We start from the raw sequence: 18,148 nt of genomic DNA, 5'->3' as shown, positions 1-18,148 counted from the left end.
GGAATTTTCCACCACTTATGTTTCAGGCTTGACATGTGCAACGTCAACTTGTCAGGAAGTGAACATACCAGAGCAGCAGCCAACATGAAAGTTAATCTACCTACAAAGAGGGATCTGTTGTGCAGAGGTAAATCAGCCAAGTTCAATTACCAGCGCACAAAAGACTCAGCTGTGAATCACAGTCCTGAGTTATCATAAGATGGATACAAAAGGTGGGTGGTGAACTTCACAATAGGTTTCTACTCCTCAAACACCGAAAGGTGAGATGGGGTTGGGAGGAAAAAGAGGAAAGAAATAAACAAACACACACAAAAACAATGCTGAAAAGTTATTACTTCTCCATGGATGACATCAGCATTTCAGAGGATCACTGGAGCAGACATACCTCCCCTGCCTGAGATTCTGAGAGCTCCAGAATGAAGGGAATTTCAGTATCAAAATTAGCAAAAAAACTGGTCCACTGGTGTTCAAAAATCATTAAATCCTAGAAGAAAAATATTCAACATTACTTAATAAGGTAAGTGTTACACCAGAGAAAATACCTCGGATTGTACGGAGTAAACCCCAGTTCCTGTAGAACAACACAGATTACTTTTCACTATTGCAGCCTGACCAATGAAACAACAGGAACAAGACAATAATCATATTTTAAATAATAAGGATTTTCTGCTGGGTTTTAGGGAGTCTTTTTTTGGGTGTGTAGATTTTTTTTGTGTTTGGATCATAGGTTTTCTGAAAAGAGAAGAGACAAGAGAAGGAAAAAGACCAGAGTCCTGCACTATCTGTGTTTAACCCAAGGATGTACATAGTTTTGAGATTACTCCTCATTCAGACATCCTGATTCCCATCAGACTTCCAAAATGAACACTTGCACAGATATAATTTTTTATTTTTAAACCTGCACAGAGTTGTGCAGCAATTTGTATCTGACACAAAAGAAGCTTTAAGGACAGAAAATGAGGAACATGTGAGGAATTTGTGAAGCTCATGATGGCAAGTGGCAGTTGGTCATTTCTTTATCTGCCTTGATAAAAAAATTGGTAAGTAAAAAAGGAAAAAAAATCCAGTAACACCTCACTTAAGCAGAATAAAAAAGGAAGATGAGTACAGGTGTGTGGTGTTCAAATTAATTAAAAACTCAGAGAAAGAAAACTCAGAAAAACTCCAATAAGCTTTTCCTAGAAGCTAAGAACCAAGAAGTGCTTTTCTCAGCTTACTTGGAGCATGCCAATATTGTACAGAATACTTTTAAAATTCCAAGTAGAGTTAAAGTCAGAACTTTTTGAAATCAAAGCTGTGTTAACAAAAACCAGCATGAATATAGACCAGCTTCAAATACTCCTCAAGTATCCTCAAGGAGGAAACAAATGAATTTTAAAATCATCAATTTCTGTGAAACCAGAGTTGTATGACAATGCCACTAATTTTTTCTTATCATTTATTTCAGAAAATTTTAAGCCATTTTAACAAGAACTTTTAGACTCAAATCTTCAAAATAGGATAAATAAGTCTACTTCAGGATAGAATTACCAGGTACAGGAAAATAGTCCCAATCATTTATTTCACTTTCACAGGAAGTGGGAAATTAATTATCACAGCGAGACTATTTAGACTGACAGCCTTGTAACTGTGTGACATTTTAATTTACAGCAGTTAATTAAAAAAGAGAAATTAGTGTGAAGTACCAATATTTTATTAATAAAGGATACACACTGCTCAACTGGCTACATATTAAAAACCTGCTTTGCTGCCAAGCTAGAAACTGATGAAAAAATGAACGATAAAATAATAGACACTAATACTCCAGGGCTGATTTCTTCTCCAGCACTGAGATCAGATCACTGCACTAAAATGAGGAAACCCTTTACACTGGGTCTTTTTATTCCACAAAGCATCAGGGCAGCCACTGTGTGTCACTGTTCCCCACTTGAAGTACTTAACAAAGCAATCCTGGAAGTGTTTTTCCCTGGAAGAATGGCTGTGTGTTCAAGTGGATTCCCACACACCTCCCCCTGCTGCAAAAGGAGGATTAACACGCATAAATATACCAACTTTCTGGGCTTTGTACATAGACCTATGACCTGAAGAATAGACACTCCATTTAGAAAAGAAAATTAAGGAGAATTTCAGGCAAATTAGGAAATTCAAGGAATCCAAGAGAAGCTATTTTAATGTTTTGCTGACTTTGTGGTAGATTTGAGGAAAGAGACCTTGGGAACAGCAGTATGCAGAGCCAGCAGATCAAGTCCCTAAGCACTATGAAAAACAAACAAAAATCTTCACTGCCAGACTAGAAGTTAATGTAGAATATTTCACCCATATTACCTCAAAAAGCAAGTCCTCCAAGGAAATAGGGTCCACTTTGCTGTATGTCTTCCACAGGTCAACGCTGACATCCATTAACTGAAAAAAAATGTTCACCACACTTGTGTGAAAAATGCCACCAAAAATGCTCCAGATTCAGGTTTAAGATGCACTCAAGGAGACTTGCAGCACACTCCCCAGCCTACCTGGAGCTCTTAACTCTGAATTTGGAACTATTTTTTACACTACTGGTTACTAAAATTTAAAAAAATTAAAAATGGCCAGATCCAAGTGCTCTGGGTGCTTATGAGACTCATCTCCTCAAGTGAGGGCTGAAAGTACTTGCAACGTTTTTCATGCATCTTTCAAACAAATCATTTCAGAAAGTTTTTCAAGACTAAGTTAATAGCCAAGAATTGGATCAGCTGGTACAACCAAAAGGGAAAAATCAGTTTTCTGAGACAGGATAGAGAAGCACCAGATTCCAAGGTCACTCATCCTACACACCAGCCAATTCTTGCTGGAAGCATAATGTAAATGTAGGCAAAGCTGGTTTAACTTTGCAAAACCTGCTTCCAAGTAGAAAGAAGTTGCATATGAAAACACTATGTAAAAACTTATTATTCAGGGATATTTCTATTTGAATAATTTCTGCATCTACAGAGTTCTCCACCACACACTTCATTAAAAATGCAACACTGACTGGAATTTTCTTAATCCACTGTTTCACACTTATTCCAGTTCCTCCTGTTAGTAGATAAGGTAATAATGATTTCCCAGGCATCACTTCCATAAACCAGTACAGTAAACTCTCTGGATTACAGCATCTGCTCTGGCAGGGGGGTGGACTAGATGATCTTTTGAGGTCCCTTCCAACCACTACAATTCTGTGATCTTGACCAACCTGACACTTGTGGAGTAAGACTAATGGAGCAACTGCCCTTAAAAAACTAAAATTAATTATCAGTGAGTTTTCTGCAGATCTAAGAGCACAGAATGCACAGCAGAAGGCAAGTCAGTTTGAGGAGGTAAAAACTGACCAAGAACATTTCCTTTTAAATAGAAGCTATAGAAAAATTATTTTCTATATAATGTACAGTGATCTCAAATGTACTTCCTCCCATAAATGGATTTTTCCTCCCCATCTGTGACATGAAGCAGCTGCCTGCCAGATAACCATGCACAAACACTTATATAAGAAGTTAAGAATGCCACTTCCCACTTGAAATCCCCTTATGACTTCATGGAGGAAGAAAGCAAGAACCCAAGTTGGAACTGGCTGAACGGCCAAGAGCCAACATGCCTGCTCTGAAAAACAGACACTGACATTTGCATTGCTCCTTTTTCAGTGCTGTAAAGACAGAATCAACTCCCACCATGAAACAGGAGGCTCCATCTTTACAAAGACACTGCCACACTGTGGCAATGATCCCCCTCTACTCTGCCCTCGAGAGGCCACACCTGGAGCACTGGACAGTTCTGGGCTCCCCAGTTCAAGAGGGACAAGGAGCTCCTGGAAAGAGTCCAGTGTAGGGCACTGAGGTGATGAAGAGCCTGGAGCTTCTGCCTGTGAGGAAAGGCTGAGAGAGCTGGGGCTGTTCAGCTGAGAGAGAAGGAGGCTGAGGGGGGATCTGATCAGTGCTGATCAATATCTCCAGGGAGGTCAGAGGGATAGGCCAGACTCTTCCCAGTGGTGTCCTGAGACAGGACAAGGGGCAATGGGCACAAACTGGAGCACAGGAGGTTTAACCTGAGTATGAGAAACTCCTTCTTTACTCTGAGGGTCACAGAGCCCTGGAACAGGCTGCCCAGGGAGGTTGTGGAGTCTCCATCCCTGGAGACATTCCAAACCTGCCTGGATGTGTTCCTGTGGGATCTGGTCTAGGGGATCCTGCTCTAGCAGGGCAGTTGGACTAGATGATCTCCAGAGGTCCCTTCCAAACCCCACCGTTCTGTGATTCTGTAACTGGGTCTACACATTTTCACAAAGCCTCTCCAGATTAACTAAATTAATTAATTGGCAAGGGTAATTAAAGACCCAAACAACTCCTAAATTCACAGCCAAATTTCCATTGCCTAATTTCAGACACAAGGAAGGGACACTCGTACTCTGGCAACTCTCCACAAGGCTGCTCCTCTATTTGCGCTTTGTATTTAATGGTTTTGACAGGTTCACACAGCAAGGTGATGCAGTACTAGTGATGGAATGAAGAACGATCTAGAATGTGTACTAGTGGATCAAAAGCTTGACATGAGCCACCAGTGTGCAACTGCAGCCCACAAGGCAAACTGTGTGGCCACCAGATCAAGAGAGGTGATGCTGCCCCTCTCCTCTGCCCTGGTGAGACCTCACCTGGAGCTCTGCATCCAGCTCTGGAGCCCCCAGCACAAGGATGTGGACTTGTTGGAACATGTCCAGAGGAGGGCAACCAAATGATCAGAGGGCTGGAGCACCTCTCTTATGAGGACAGGCTGAGGGAGTTGGGGCTGTTCAGCCTGAAGAAGACTCCAGGGGGACCTTATAGCACCTTCCAATACCTGAAAGGGGCCTACAAGAAGGCTGGGGAAGAGCTGCTTACAAGGGCATGTAACAACAGGACAAGGGGTGATGGTTTCAAGCTAGAGAAGGGGAGATTTAGGTTGGACATTAGGAAAAAGTTATTTAATATGAGGGTGGTGGATCACTGGAACAGGTTGCTTAGAGAGGTGGTGGTGGCCCCATCCCTGGAGACATTCAAGAAGAGGCTTGATGGGGCTCTAAGCAACCTGTTCTAGTGTGAGGTGTCCTTGCTTATGGTAGGGGCGTTGGATCAGATGACCTTTAGAGGCCCCTTCCAACCCAAGACATGCTCTGATTCTTTAAGAAAAAAGCATGAAGAAAGGTATCAGTGGAAAGAGCACAGTGCTCAGAGAGAGCAAAGCCCACTTGAACTAACATAATACAGTTTTGAGCAAGCCGTACCATGCTGCATGTGATGAGAATTGAACAATGGTACTACTAATTCCTTGGGTTTTTTTTTCCAGTTGTCAGAAGTCAGAGAGAGCAAAGCCCACTTGAACTAACATAATACAGTTTTGAGCAAGCTGTACCATGCTGCATGTGATGAGACTTGAACAATGGTACTACTAATTCCTTGGGGGTTTTTTTCCAGTTGTCAGAAGTGAGACAAAGAACATTCTGGCTGTGAAAACAGAGGAGTGACAAGAAAAACAGGACATCTGCATTTCTGTGGCAGAGGTCCAAGAAAATTAAATAAAAGAAGCTTCCCACAAGTACATAAATACAAAGCTGTCCTCTGAGGATGCTGTAAGAGTGTATTTAATAAACAGGCAAATCAAATGACACAATTTGCTCCAAGTGCAACAGCTAATTGTTATTAGAATTAGGAGCATCATCCAAAATCTTGACTGTTGCCCTATTCAGCAGGCTATGATGACCTAAGAATATATGCTAGTGAGAAAAGTAGATACATGTCTTATGTCAAAACTAATGATCCTAGAAATGCAGTCACTTCTGAGTTCATTCCAAGGCATTTGTTGCTAACCAGCTTCTCTTCCACTGCTCTTGCATATCTAGACCCATCAAGCTGTTAAAAAGTGTTTTCTGTTATATCTAGAGGAGATTGTAGAAGAGAAGTAATAAAGTTCTAAATCAGAATATTGAGGCTGTGGGGCAACCAAAAAATCAGTTTATCCAGGACAAGGTGCTGCACAGTCCCTCGTAACAGTGTCTTAGCAGGACTGCTTAGTCTCCATCCTTACACATCAAAACTCAGCTTCATAAGATCCTGAAAAACTCCATCCAACATAGCTCACTTGAGAGGTGACTCAGCACCAGAGGATCTCAAAAGGTACTTTCCAACTGAAATAATTTATTTCATTTCTGCTCCAGACAGGAGATAGACGGAAGAATATGAAGAAGGTAACTACTTACTTCATATTTCATTGTAAAGAAGCCATCGCCCCCGATCCCTTCCAGTGCAAAGGCCTGCACTATTGGCCACTTTTCAACAATGAACATGTCAAATATCTGTAGATGACCTGAAAACAAGAAATGTTTCACAGAAACATTCTCTCACAAACACTGGCCGTTTAACTTCCTGTGACATCTTTATTCTAATAAAGGACCTCAATCATCCTTTGTACAACTTAAAAATCTGTAATTGAAAAACGAGGTTTGTGAAGATGGCAGCTTTTTGAGTTCTTTACACACCACATTTTGTCCCTTTTATCCAGCTATCCCTCTAGTAAAAGATACTACATCTTGCAAATCTCATTCCAAGACAGTTAGCAAAACTGTGTCCATTAAAATTCAAAATACTGAATAGGGAGTTTTTCTTACTCCAGTTCCTTTAAATATTTGGCCTTCAGTCAAATATTGTCAGTGTCACCCCCATGTTAATCAGAATTTTAAGTTGGGGTTGGGAACAATTCAGCCTGGTGAATTGGTGCAGCTGTAAGTTATCTGCAGTGAAGTGGGATTATCACCCTTAAGCTACACACCTTCAGATACTTCCTGACCTGTTGTCCTCCCCCATGCCCTGACTCGTTAATGATTTTTCAGGCACATCATAATTTCCTCCAGAGAAGCAAGGATAAATTAAAAAAAAAGCCACAATAAACCCAAACCCCAAAATTTGTTTTGTTTGAACTGACATGCTTCAAAAACTGAAAGCAAGTTTCTTTGTCTTTTGTTTGTTTGTTGGACCAAAACCACAGCACAGTCATGCAAGCACTGCATTGCTTCTGCATTATTCACTGCTGGGGATACTGTCAAGTCCCTTCACTGAACAATTCCACTGCCCAGGCTGCAAGGCTGGCTTCAGATCATAACAGGAAGTCCTGCAGCCCCATTTTCTCAGAGCTAAAAAAGGCAACTTGCATAACTAAATGTTTATTCTTTCCTTACATAAAGAAGTATTTATCTGGAGCTCCCATGTGAACAGCGAACTTCTGTAGCAGCAGAACATGCTTCTCTGAATGCAAATGATTTCTTTGCCTCACGCTGTGAACATTCACTCTCCTGATGAAGTCTGAGGGCTTCCATTTTGCAGGAAGAAACCCAAGTCTTAAGTAAAAAAAGGCTAAAAGGAAGCTACTGAGGTGTTAATCCTTATTTCTTCCCAAAGGCAAGGAAATCTTCATTCCTTGAATTGCATGCTACAAAACGCTTCCTCTATAAGCATAAACCAAGCTAACCTACCTTGGCAGCTGTAGGGAATTCCAATGCGGCTGCAGTCTCGAACCATGTCCACAAAGCTGGAAATCTTGAATTCCTCTGCAGCTTCTTCATCTTCATACTAGAAGAAGTCATTTAAAATCAAATTTGATTAGTCATGCCTAATGTGACTGTTAGTTTTGCCTAAAGGAGAATACCCATTAAGCTGTTTTAATTCCACTGCAAATGTCATTTAGTCCACTAAAACATCACCTACAGGTTCCAGAAGCTAAGGAGCCTTTTTTATCTCTATAGCTTGGAATCACTGTCATGAAAGGGAGGTACTCAAACCCATGGAAATAATTCTTTGAAAATCAAACTTCAGGTCAATGTTTTTAATAAGGTTATAAGAAGGTTATATACATAGGTAAGATATTAGGAAGAAATTCTTTGTTGTGAGGGTGGTGAGACCCTGGCCCAGGTTGCCCAGAGAAGCTGTGGCTGCCCCATCCCTGGCAGTGTTGAAGGGCAGGTTGGATGGGGCTTGGAGCAACCTGGGCTGGTGGGAGGTGTCCCTGCCCACGCAGGGGGTTTGAACTAGGTGATCTTGAAGGTCCCTTCCAACCCAAACCAGTCTGTGATTCTACATATGTTATATATATAAGAAAATTTATACTTTGATTTCAGCTTTCAGTGAAGTCTTTCAACATAATCTACTTTGGACATTTTTTAAATGATAAAAGGCATTTTGAGAATAGCAACTGGTGTGCCACAAAAACATTTCTGCTGAGGAGAAAAAAAAATAATAAAAAAAATATTACCAGTTTAAAAACACTAAATGGGATAAGTTCAACCAACAAGATATGCTCCAGGTCACAGAACAAGGAATGAGACCAAACTGCCAAACTGAGGGAAAGGTTTGTGTAAGGAAAGAAGAGGAGACTCTACCATGCAACACTATTGTGCTGTCTCATGTTAGAAGTCATCTGAAAATGTTAGTAGACTGAACAGCAGGAGTGAAGAACAAATATACTTGTGGCTCACAAAAGTATGAACACTAGACTGATGAGACAAATCAAACAAAAAAAAAATCACTGTTATAAGAAAAAAAAATAAAAATGCTCTCTCATTTTTATCTGAAAAGGCACAGTTTAGTAGCAAGTCTGAAACCAACACACCAGCCCTGTTGGGTACTTCAAGAGTCACTTGCTTTCTGGAGCAAGATCAGAAGGCAGTTGTGTTTTGTCACCTCCCCACCCCCCTTTGTTGTTTTAACAGTGCTCTGAACTTAATACCAAGGCAAATGACATGATTATGAACTTCTGGTATACACCTCTTCAGGGTACACCCAACAAATTTGTTTTAAGTTCTTCTAAGAGAAGCCTGAATTTAAGATGCAGCTCAAGTTCCTCCACGACACGTTCTTTCTTCAATCCCAGGAAGCCAGATCAAAGTTGCAGTTCAAAGCCAAGCCCCAAACAACTGACAGTTTCTCAGGACTTGAAATGCTACGAGAATAAGATCTTGGGTTTTGGCAGGGTGTTAAAGGCTTGCTCACTATCTGCTAGTGCAGGTGTAAGTGCAGCCTGTTCCACAAACTGTAGAGTCATAACACTCAGTGTGCATCATTTTTCAATATTTATCCAATTTGGTAATTTTGAAAAACATGTTTTTTTCCCCCAATAATGAGGATACTCACTTAAACTCCTTCGGTCTAATTCAAGGAAATTAGGAAGGAAGAAAGGAAGGACAGGCTGTAAGTTTTGCCAGATTCATCAAGAGCTGCACAGAGCCAGGGATGGAATTGCTGTTCCTGTTCCTAAAACTCCTGAGCTTTTTTGGTTTCATTTTTATAACAGCCAGCAAAAGTTATTCTTAGCACTGAAAACAAGAAGATGCTTTAAGGCCACTAGAGGCAATCCTCCTGTAAACAGGATGCACTTAAAGCCTGACACAGCCATACTCTTGGGTTTCTCTTTCAGAAGCAATCCAGGAAACTGGCAATTCTTATCCATTAGAAATGTGACCGAGAGCAAGGCTCAGCTCATTCCCAGGAAACAACAATGAAACAAACCTTGTATTTTCAACTTCAGAAATCAAATTTTTCCATCAATTTCCACAAATAGCAAGGCACACGGTTTACCTGTCTAGCCACACCATTATTTCAAGCCAGTGCTGTGTGATTAAGGTTCCTACTTACCACGACAAATCATATGAAAGCCCATAAGCGGATGCAGCTTAAATATTCAAAAGCTGAGATTGCAGTTGTGCAAACAGGGTGTTAGGAACCATTCCAGCCTTGATTCCACAAGGCACGTGTTTTACCACCGTCACATTTACCTCAAGATTTGCCCTTTCAGCAGGGATTTGGCAACTGAAAAATTTCATGAAGCCAGGCTTTAGGTTTTGCTACAGCATGCTTTAGCCTGGAGCTCAGATGGTTACATCCTAAAATGAAGCAACTATCGCCCTCTGTGCAACACTCCTGGGACTGGACCTAGAAACACCTCCCAGTGTTGAGACCCACGTACAAGAAAGACATTGGGATCCAGACTGGCTCAACTGAAGGGCCACAACCAATGGAATGAGTTTCCAGGAGGCCAAATGTCAGGTTCCACCTCAACATGAGGAAAAACATCTTTACTGTGAGGGTGATGGAACACTGGGACAGGCTGCCCAGAAAGGCTGTGGAGTTTCCTTTTCTTGAGACTTTCAAGACCTGTTTGGACTAATTTCTGTGTGACCTGCCCCAGGGGATCCTGCTCTGGCAGGGGGATTGGACTCTATTTCCAGAGGTCCCTTCCAACCCTGACCATTCTATGTTTCTATTGCACTTCAGCCATAACAGCCCTGAGCAGTGCTACGGGCTTGGGGAGAACTGGCTGGAGAGTTGCCCTGCAGAACAAGCTCAGTGAAGGGCCACCAGGATGACTGTTGGATTGGTGCACTTGTCCTACAAAGGGACACTCAGGCTTCTTCAGCCTAGAGGAGTCAATGGCTGAACTTCATAGCTGCCTTCCAACACCCACAAAAGTGTTATTGAGATGGTGAAGCCAGGCTCTTTGCAGTTACCTGCAGTGACAGGATGCAAGACAAAGGGCATGATTTGTCCCTGCTCACTGCAAGGGGGTTGGAATAAACGACCTCTAAAGGTTCCTACCAACCCAATGCATTCTGTGAGTCCATGTTTTCAAACAAGAGAGGTTCAAACTGGACAAAACAAAACACTATCTCACTATCAGGACAGTTCAGTAATGGACCAGATAGCCAAGAGAAGTTCTACAGTCATCACTCTTGGATGCTCTCAACATCCAACTGCAAAAAATCTTGAGTAACTTGATCTGATCTCATCTCTAGTCCTGTCTTAAGCAGAAGGTTGGACAAGATGATCTCCAGAGGTCCCTTCTGAATTATTTTGTAATTCTGTCATCTAAACTACCAAAGAGCCACATAATAACACAATCAACCTACTATAAACCCCATCACTTTCAAGATGGAAACTCCAAGGAACAAAATAATTCTCTGCCTGATTTCCCCATTCATTCTTCCATCAACTTCACCCACTGGCATCACAGGCTCCTGACCCACCTCCCTCAAATCTCAGTATAACCCTAATTTACAGTAAGAACCACACAGAACTGCACAGGGAGGAAGCTTCCCATTATGGCATTTAGGAAGAAGAATTTTCAGCCTCAACTAGAATAAAAAGGTTCTTCTTCTACACCTAGATCAACAGTCTCTTCGTTTTTTTACTCCTCTAACAGTACTTCACTCTGATAAACAGATTTTCTAGGCATTCCTTTCCTTTTAAATGCATGATCAAACTCACATCTAGTAACCACAGTTCAATGAAGGAGAGTGAGAAAACTCAGCTTTTTTCCTTACTGAGACTAAGAGCTCCTGAAAGGAAGAGCTGAAAGTTAAAATTAAAATACATATTAAAATGTACTGATTTTAAATGGCTTACTAAGCCATCCTTTCCTAATATTCTAAGACTATTGGCATGTAATACATAAAACATTGCTTTGGTAGCACTTAAGGCTATTCTTGGATATTTCAGTGTTGACTATGGTACTTGATCCATATTCTCCATTTCTCACACGTCACATGCTTTTCCTCATTAAAAGATCATTGACTCATGTCAAAGCAATAATAATTACTGGGAGAGGGAAGCAATTTATCTTCATGCTCCATCAAATTCAAAGTATTAAAAATATTCTTCTTCTACAGGTTAGTAAAATCATTAATAACCATTTAAATACACAGATCAACCCCTGCTGAGTATGAAAGAGAAAAAAGACTTGTGGAAGGAATGTTAATGAAAAGTTCCACTTTGAATATCAGTTCATTAGCAAGCTCATTAGCATTTCTCATCTGCATTCATGTTTCACTTACCTCATTTTCAGTCAGACAGTGAAAATGCAAGTTCCTCCAGTGTGCCACATATGGCAAAAGATGATTATAATTCACAGGGTTACAGTACAGATGGACACTGTCAGGTTTTATTAATATGATTATATCTGCAACAAACAGAACAAAGATTATTGCAACATCAACTCCACAAACAGAAGAATTATAAAAACCCACAAAAACTGAGCAGAAAACCTTTTTTGCTGTAATGTACCTCATTAAAGGAAAATTGTTGAACTATCTGAATATACAATCACTCCCCACTTCTTTAAAAAACAGTTGGCAGCCAGATAAAGTTCCAGCTACAACAGTACTTCTTACTGTTCAGAACAATGGTGGGTTTATTCTCAAGCCTTGCACAGGACTTGCATCAGCCTGTCCTTTGGAAAGCCAAGAGTGTCAGAGATGAGTCCTTACAGAGCACTTACAAAACTGTAAACTAGAGCTGCCCTTGCCAGATATTCCATCAGAAGGTTGGTTCAGATAAAAACCAGCACTGAAGCCTATGGGTAGATGTTCACAAGGGCATGTAACAACAGGACAAGGGGTGATGGTTTCAAGCTAGAGATTTAGGCTGGACATTAGGAAAAAGTTCTTCAATACGAAGGGGGTGGGTCACAGGAACAGGTTGCTTAGAGAGGTGGGGGCCCCATCCCTGGAGACATTCAAGAAGAGGCTTGGTGGGGCTCTAAGCAATCTGTTCTAGTGTGAGGTGTCCTTGTAGGGGGGCTGGACTAGATGACCTTTAGAGGCTCCTTCCAACCCAAGACATTCTATGATTCTATATTCAGCATTTCATGCAAGTAAGAGAATAAGCATCTATGTTCATGGTGACTGGCCACCTTTCAGATATCCCAAAAATTAGTTAATATGTTGAAGTAAAAAAACCCTCAATATTTAAGAACTCTGGAGGTGTGATCACATAGTAACTGATAACATGTGTACATACACACCATGACCGAACTAGGACTTCTCATAATGGGCTGTATTTAAATTTAGAACATTTCAGGGGGTATTTAGATCTGGGAAGGATTATTTAGAACATCTCTCATGGAGTGGGGATGTGATTAAAAACTATTTTCTGAGGCATGCCCCTTTTTCTACTCAGCCTCCCTCCCAAAAAAGCCTGAAGAATAGGTAGAAATGCTGAGTAGGTTACTCACCATCAAGAACTTCTTCAGGAAACCCAGTTCTTTCAAAGTCATTGTTATTCTGGTTATACAAGCCAAAAAGCAGGTAGTTTGCCAGTTCCCTGCAACCTTCGTTGTATCTGCTGTCTATCCCTGCAAAAGCAAAACCACAGGTAAGGTGTTTACCTGTCCTAACTTTGTACACCTGAAAAGTTTGGGTTGCTCCCTACTAAAGAAGTTAAAAACAGGAGTATTAACTCAACTCCCTCACACAGTCAGTGGACACTTTTGCCCATTGAACATACTGAAAAAACGGGGTAGGCAAAGCGGAGTTTTTGCAACTTGTTGCCATGTGGTGACATTTCCCTCTTGACCTAAATGCACAGGCATTATCTAAAAAAAAATAAAATACAAATTAAAAAGTCTAGTTTTCTGCAGTGCTCTGCATCGACCAAAGTTCAGTTTTACCTAGTAATTCAACCTGAAACATCTGTCTGTGTGCAGTATACTTTCTAATTAATATGCTCTTGATGGAAGCTTCCTAACAAACTAATCCCATGACCCAAATCTCCTGCTTTAGAATACATGATTAAACATTAGCTTCTCAGTATTCTAGTGCAATCCCTGAGTCACCAGAAAGCCAGCACAAACTTCTAACAAATTATGAAAAGATATTTTGACAAAGCATATGGTATATTAACAGCTTCCAAGGAAAGTCTTTTCTGGTCACTGGAAAAATACAATGAAAAGAATTGAAGATCTGGAGCATGAAGAGACAGTAGAAAGATAAAGAAAAGGAAACAGGCCACAGATTTAGGAAGTGTTCTCATCTCTCACAGTCATAATTCCTAATTCTACTATAATAAATCAAGTTTTCTCCAGAAGGAAAACTATGCATGAAGCAACATCCTTGAAATCCACACTTTGAACAGAGGTCAAACAGTCTCAACAGCTACAAAATTTCTCATAAACACTCATGTCAACTTTTCCTACCACGTTATATTAGGATACAGGTGGAAGACTGCCAAGAAATGAAGATTTGCTACCACTGTCCAAAGGAAAGATCAGCACACTGATAGTGTAATAACACAGCCTGGATGTCTGGGATTCAGGACTTGCATCAGAAACTAAACTACCTAGTCACCTGAACATATAAAAAATGCAAACAAATTATGTCTTTTTTTTTTTGTTTAATTCATGCTTCAGCCTTGAAATGCTAACTTTAAACAGCTGAATGTCTGTCTGCATCCAGCTACTGGATCCCTCAGAGAATCATCATGGAATCATAGGATGGTTTGGGCTTGAAGGGACCTTCAAGATCATGCAGTCCCAACCCCCTGCATGGGCAGGGACACCTCCCACCAGCCCAGGCTGCTCCAAGCCCCATCCAACCTGCCCTTCAACACTGCCAGGGATGGGGCAGCCACAGCTTCTCTGGGCAACCTGGGCCAGGGTCTCACCACCCTCACAGCAAAGAATTTCCTCCTTGTATTTAACCTAAATCTCCCCTCTTCCAGTTTCAATCCATTACCTCTTGTCCTCTCACTAAAAGCCTTCAAAAGAAGTCCCTCCCCAGTTTTCCTGTAGGCCTCTTTCAGGAATTCTTTATTATTAATCAATGAATTACTCATACTTTTATGATCAAAGGCTTAGAGCACCTCTGCTATGAAGACAGGCTGAGAGAGTTGGGGTGTTCAGCCTAGAGAAGACTCCAAGAAGACCTTAGAGCACCTTCCAGTACTTGAAAACGGCTCCAGGAAAGCTGGGGAGAGGCTTTTCATCAGAGAAGACAGTGACAGGACAAGGGGTAATGGTTTTAATCTGAGAGAGGAGAGATCTAGGTTAGATATTAGGAAGAAATTCTTCCCTCTAAGGGTGGTGAGGAACTGGGATGGGGTGTCCAGGGAGGTTGTTGATGCCCCATCCCTGGAGGTTTTTAAGGCCAGGTTGTATGAGGTTTTGTGCTGCCTGATCTAGTCGTTCCCTGCTCATAGCAGGGGGGTTGGAACTTGATGATCTTTAAGGTCCCTTCCAACCTTAATGATTCTATGATACTTAATAACTCATCTTAATCAACTCCCTCATTTCTTTAGTAACCAACCTTTGGAAAGCTCACATACATGCCAAGACCTCTGACATTTGCTGTAAGGCTACAGAAGAGACAAATTCAGTCACAATTCAAATTGTGCTGAAGTCATGAACCTCCATGGTACTGCTCCCCACTCATGGCTTCATGATCATCAGCACCAACACCACACTCTAGCACTGCATTCCTTCATCTGTTCTGGGAAAGGGGGAAAGGCTGCATCACTCCTGCCCCAGCTTTCTCACTCCTCAAAAATCCTTCCTGCCACAACCTTTGAAACCTCATTCCTCTGCTACCTAGCTTCTAGCACTCACCTCCCACCATTCGCACATCTATAAATCCTTGGAGCATGCAATTTTTAAGAGTCAAAATTCTGTATCTTAGAAGACATCCCTTGAGTATCAAGAGCCTTAGCACTCAACCTTTAGCTCAGGTCATGGCATTGATAAGACTGAGCTAAAGAATGTTCAGACCTGGTCACTCATTTCCCACCCTGTTGCAATGTTCCATCCTTGGTGTGCTAATCATTCCCTCCATTACCAGACTGCCCTGGATCTGGGAATTCAGAGAGAGAGTGGACACAAAGGCAGAAGAAGAAGGAGAACACTGTCTCTTCTTATTTTCTTTACATTTCCAGCCCCACAAAAATGTATCGAAGTCATCTAGAATTCAGTGGGACTCAACACACTGGTATGAGTGCCAAAGCCCCCATCTTTAGGTAGGATTTTAATTATAATTAAGTTTGGAAACTTTCTTCCAGGAAACAACCACCCCATTGTTCTAGGGAATTCTGTTCAAAGGTAATCAGTCTCCTTGAAATCAGCTGTAGCTTTGGAAAGCTAGACACACAATGTCCTGCAAATCATCTGTTTCACTGATTATTTGCCTGACTGTGGCAACATCTAAAGGCAATCAGATGAGCAATAACCTGGCACAAAGCAGAAGACAGTCCCTTCCAGTGGCAGCAAGCTGCTAGATCAGTTGTTCTGCAAGCAGCATTACTTGTGTTTCACAAGCAAACATCACCCATCATATCAAATGTTAATCTCACAAGGCACCCTCAACTACAGGTCAAACAGCAGGGATGAAAAAGGCCTTTGTATTTATTTTCTTATCAGGCTCATTGCTTGGGTCTCCAATGCCTGAACAGCCAAGTTGGTGTGCTCAGGCTAATGGAATAACAGTGAGGCAGAAAAAGGCACAGATGATTGCCAAGTCTGGGAGATCAGGAGAAAAATAAGAAATTGTCCTCATAGACAAAAAAAAAAAAACAAACAACACCCCAAAACAAACAAACCAAAAGCTAAGATGTCATAATCACTTGAAGATTTTGAGGTTTTATCTGGGTGCAGCAGCTCCTCAGGGTTGAAGCAGAGATCTTCAAAGCTAAACACCAAACCCCTGTTTCTGCAGTTAGTGGCAGAAGGAGGGGAAGAGAAGACAAAGAGATGTAAACAAGAGGAACAGCTGATAAGCTTAACTCTTATAATAGAGGCCATGTGTAAATGTATAGCTTGCAGAACACCAACAGGCTAGCAAGGAAGGCATTAGCTTACCATAAAACTATTAACTCCACTGAATACTTGGGTTTTGTTGGTTTGGGGTGGGGGGGGTTAAGTATCCAGTAATTACAGGAACTTTCAAACCAAGATGTTAATACTGCTCTACAGAAACATATGGAGTTAAATGAACAGATATAGTTAGCGGAAAATCAACAGGAAATGGAACAATGACAAAGATGAGATACCTCCAGAAGGCACATCAGGAGCTCTCAACAGAACAATGGGGAAAGCTGTTCATTAGGAAACCCCCACGCCTGCCTCCAGCTGAGCTGGGAGTTCAGTAACTCCCAATCGGTTCCCAACTCATCACAAGGGTGTAACTACAATTACATTAGACAATGAATCAGTCTCGCAGCTCGCTGCTGCCCGAAGAGCCATTCCCTCCCGCAGTCAGAGCTCATCTGACCTCTCCGTGAGCTGATTCAGTTTGCTCAATTGGCAGAAAACTCGTCTGGCCAAATATGGGGGGGCGGGGGGTAATCTGCCTGCTCAATGAGCTGGAGCGGGTGCAAGATATCAAACCACCACCACCAAGGATGCAAAAGGCATGTGGGGAGGAAAGAGAGGAGGAGTAATCCAGGGGCAGGCTGACTCCTGTTTTGCCCAGGGAAAGTACTGAGCTCAGCCCTCTCATCTCTGAGATTTCACAGTCGGTGAGCTGATGTAAACACAGCTCACAGGGAAACTAAGTTCTGCTTTTTGTCCCAGCCACGCACTTCTGACACATCCTTGAGCATCCAAATCAAGAACAGTTGTTCCTTAACTCACTGAACTGTCACATGAGCTCTGGGGGCACCAGGGAGGTAGCTGGAAGGTGAGGCTGGAGAGAAAGAACAGAACCCCTTGAGACATTTGCCCCAAAATGCCAGCTAAGAGAAGTAGCACAATAATCATTAAAATAGGCCTTTGGAAGGGGAATGGGATGAACAATGAATGCAACTACTAAAATGCCGGTGAGGCTTCTCCCCCCATCCTAAGAGCAAGAGCTCTGTGTAGGGTGGATATAATGGAGGGGGAAAATAAAGATCTAGAGAAGCAGCAACACTTGAACTGAAGCAAGATAAAACAAACTTAAATTATTTACTGGTACTGCCTCTAAAGTAATCCTGTCCCCTTCAGGGATGAAAAGTAAATACCAAGGTCTGTAAAAATTTAGCTTAGCTGTACTGAACTGTGAAACAGTTTGAGCTACAATCAGAAAAGCTACTGCAGTCAGATCTGCAGACATACCCTACTGAAACTAAAAACATCCCTCAAAAATCAGACCAACCAAACCCTGCAAACCCCTGTTGAAGGCAAGATGCAAGAAACACCAGAGTTAAGTTAGAACCTAAACTAGTTTTTTAAGTACCTTGATATACTGTTTTCTTAGCAGCTTTAACAGCAACACACTCCAGCTGAGGCATCACAGCCCTTTAACATCTGACATGCCAGCCTACAAGTTCCTTTTCCCTGCCAGTTCTGATGCCTTTTCTCCCCAGCAAAGAGTGCAGGAATG

At 41.6% G+C, this 18,148-nt stretch overlaps 1 protein-coding gene across 1 annotated transcript in view; it reads right to left on the bottom strand.

Moving 5' to 3' along the window:
- LOC104392891 (chromosome unknown open reading frame, human C20orf194) overlaps positions 1-18,148 on the bottom strand; it is a 103,829-nt gene that overhangs the window by 58,183 nt on the left and 27,498 nt on the right. The window contains exons 3-8 of the mRNA XM_010002328.1: positions 13,036-13,155; positions 11,858-11,982; positions 7,508-7,604; positions 6,239-6,345; positions 2,326-2,403; positions 386-484 (exon numbers count right to left, since the gene is read on the bottom strand). Of these exons, the coding sequence (XP_010000630.1) occupies positions 386-484; positions 2,326-2,403; positions 6,239-6,345; positions 7,508-7,604; positions 11,858-11,982; positions 13,036-13,155 (626 nt within the window). The remainder of the gene's footprint in view (positions 1-385; positions 485-2,325; positions 2,404-6,238; positions 6,346-7,507; positions 7,605-11,857; positions 11,983-13,035; positions 13,156-18,148) is intronic.

This window comes from Chaetura pelagica, unplaced genomic scaffold (assembly GCF_000747805.2).
Source record: "Chaetura pelagica isolate M959 unplaced genomic scaffold, ChaPel_1.0 scaffold347, whole genome shotgun sequence".
NCBI classification, from domain to species: Eukaryota; Metazoa; Chordata; class Aves; order Apodiformes; family Apodidae; genus Chaetura; species Chaetura pelagica.
This window is presented reverse-complemented; position numbering and strand designations above follow the sequence as displayed.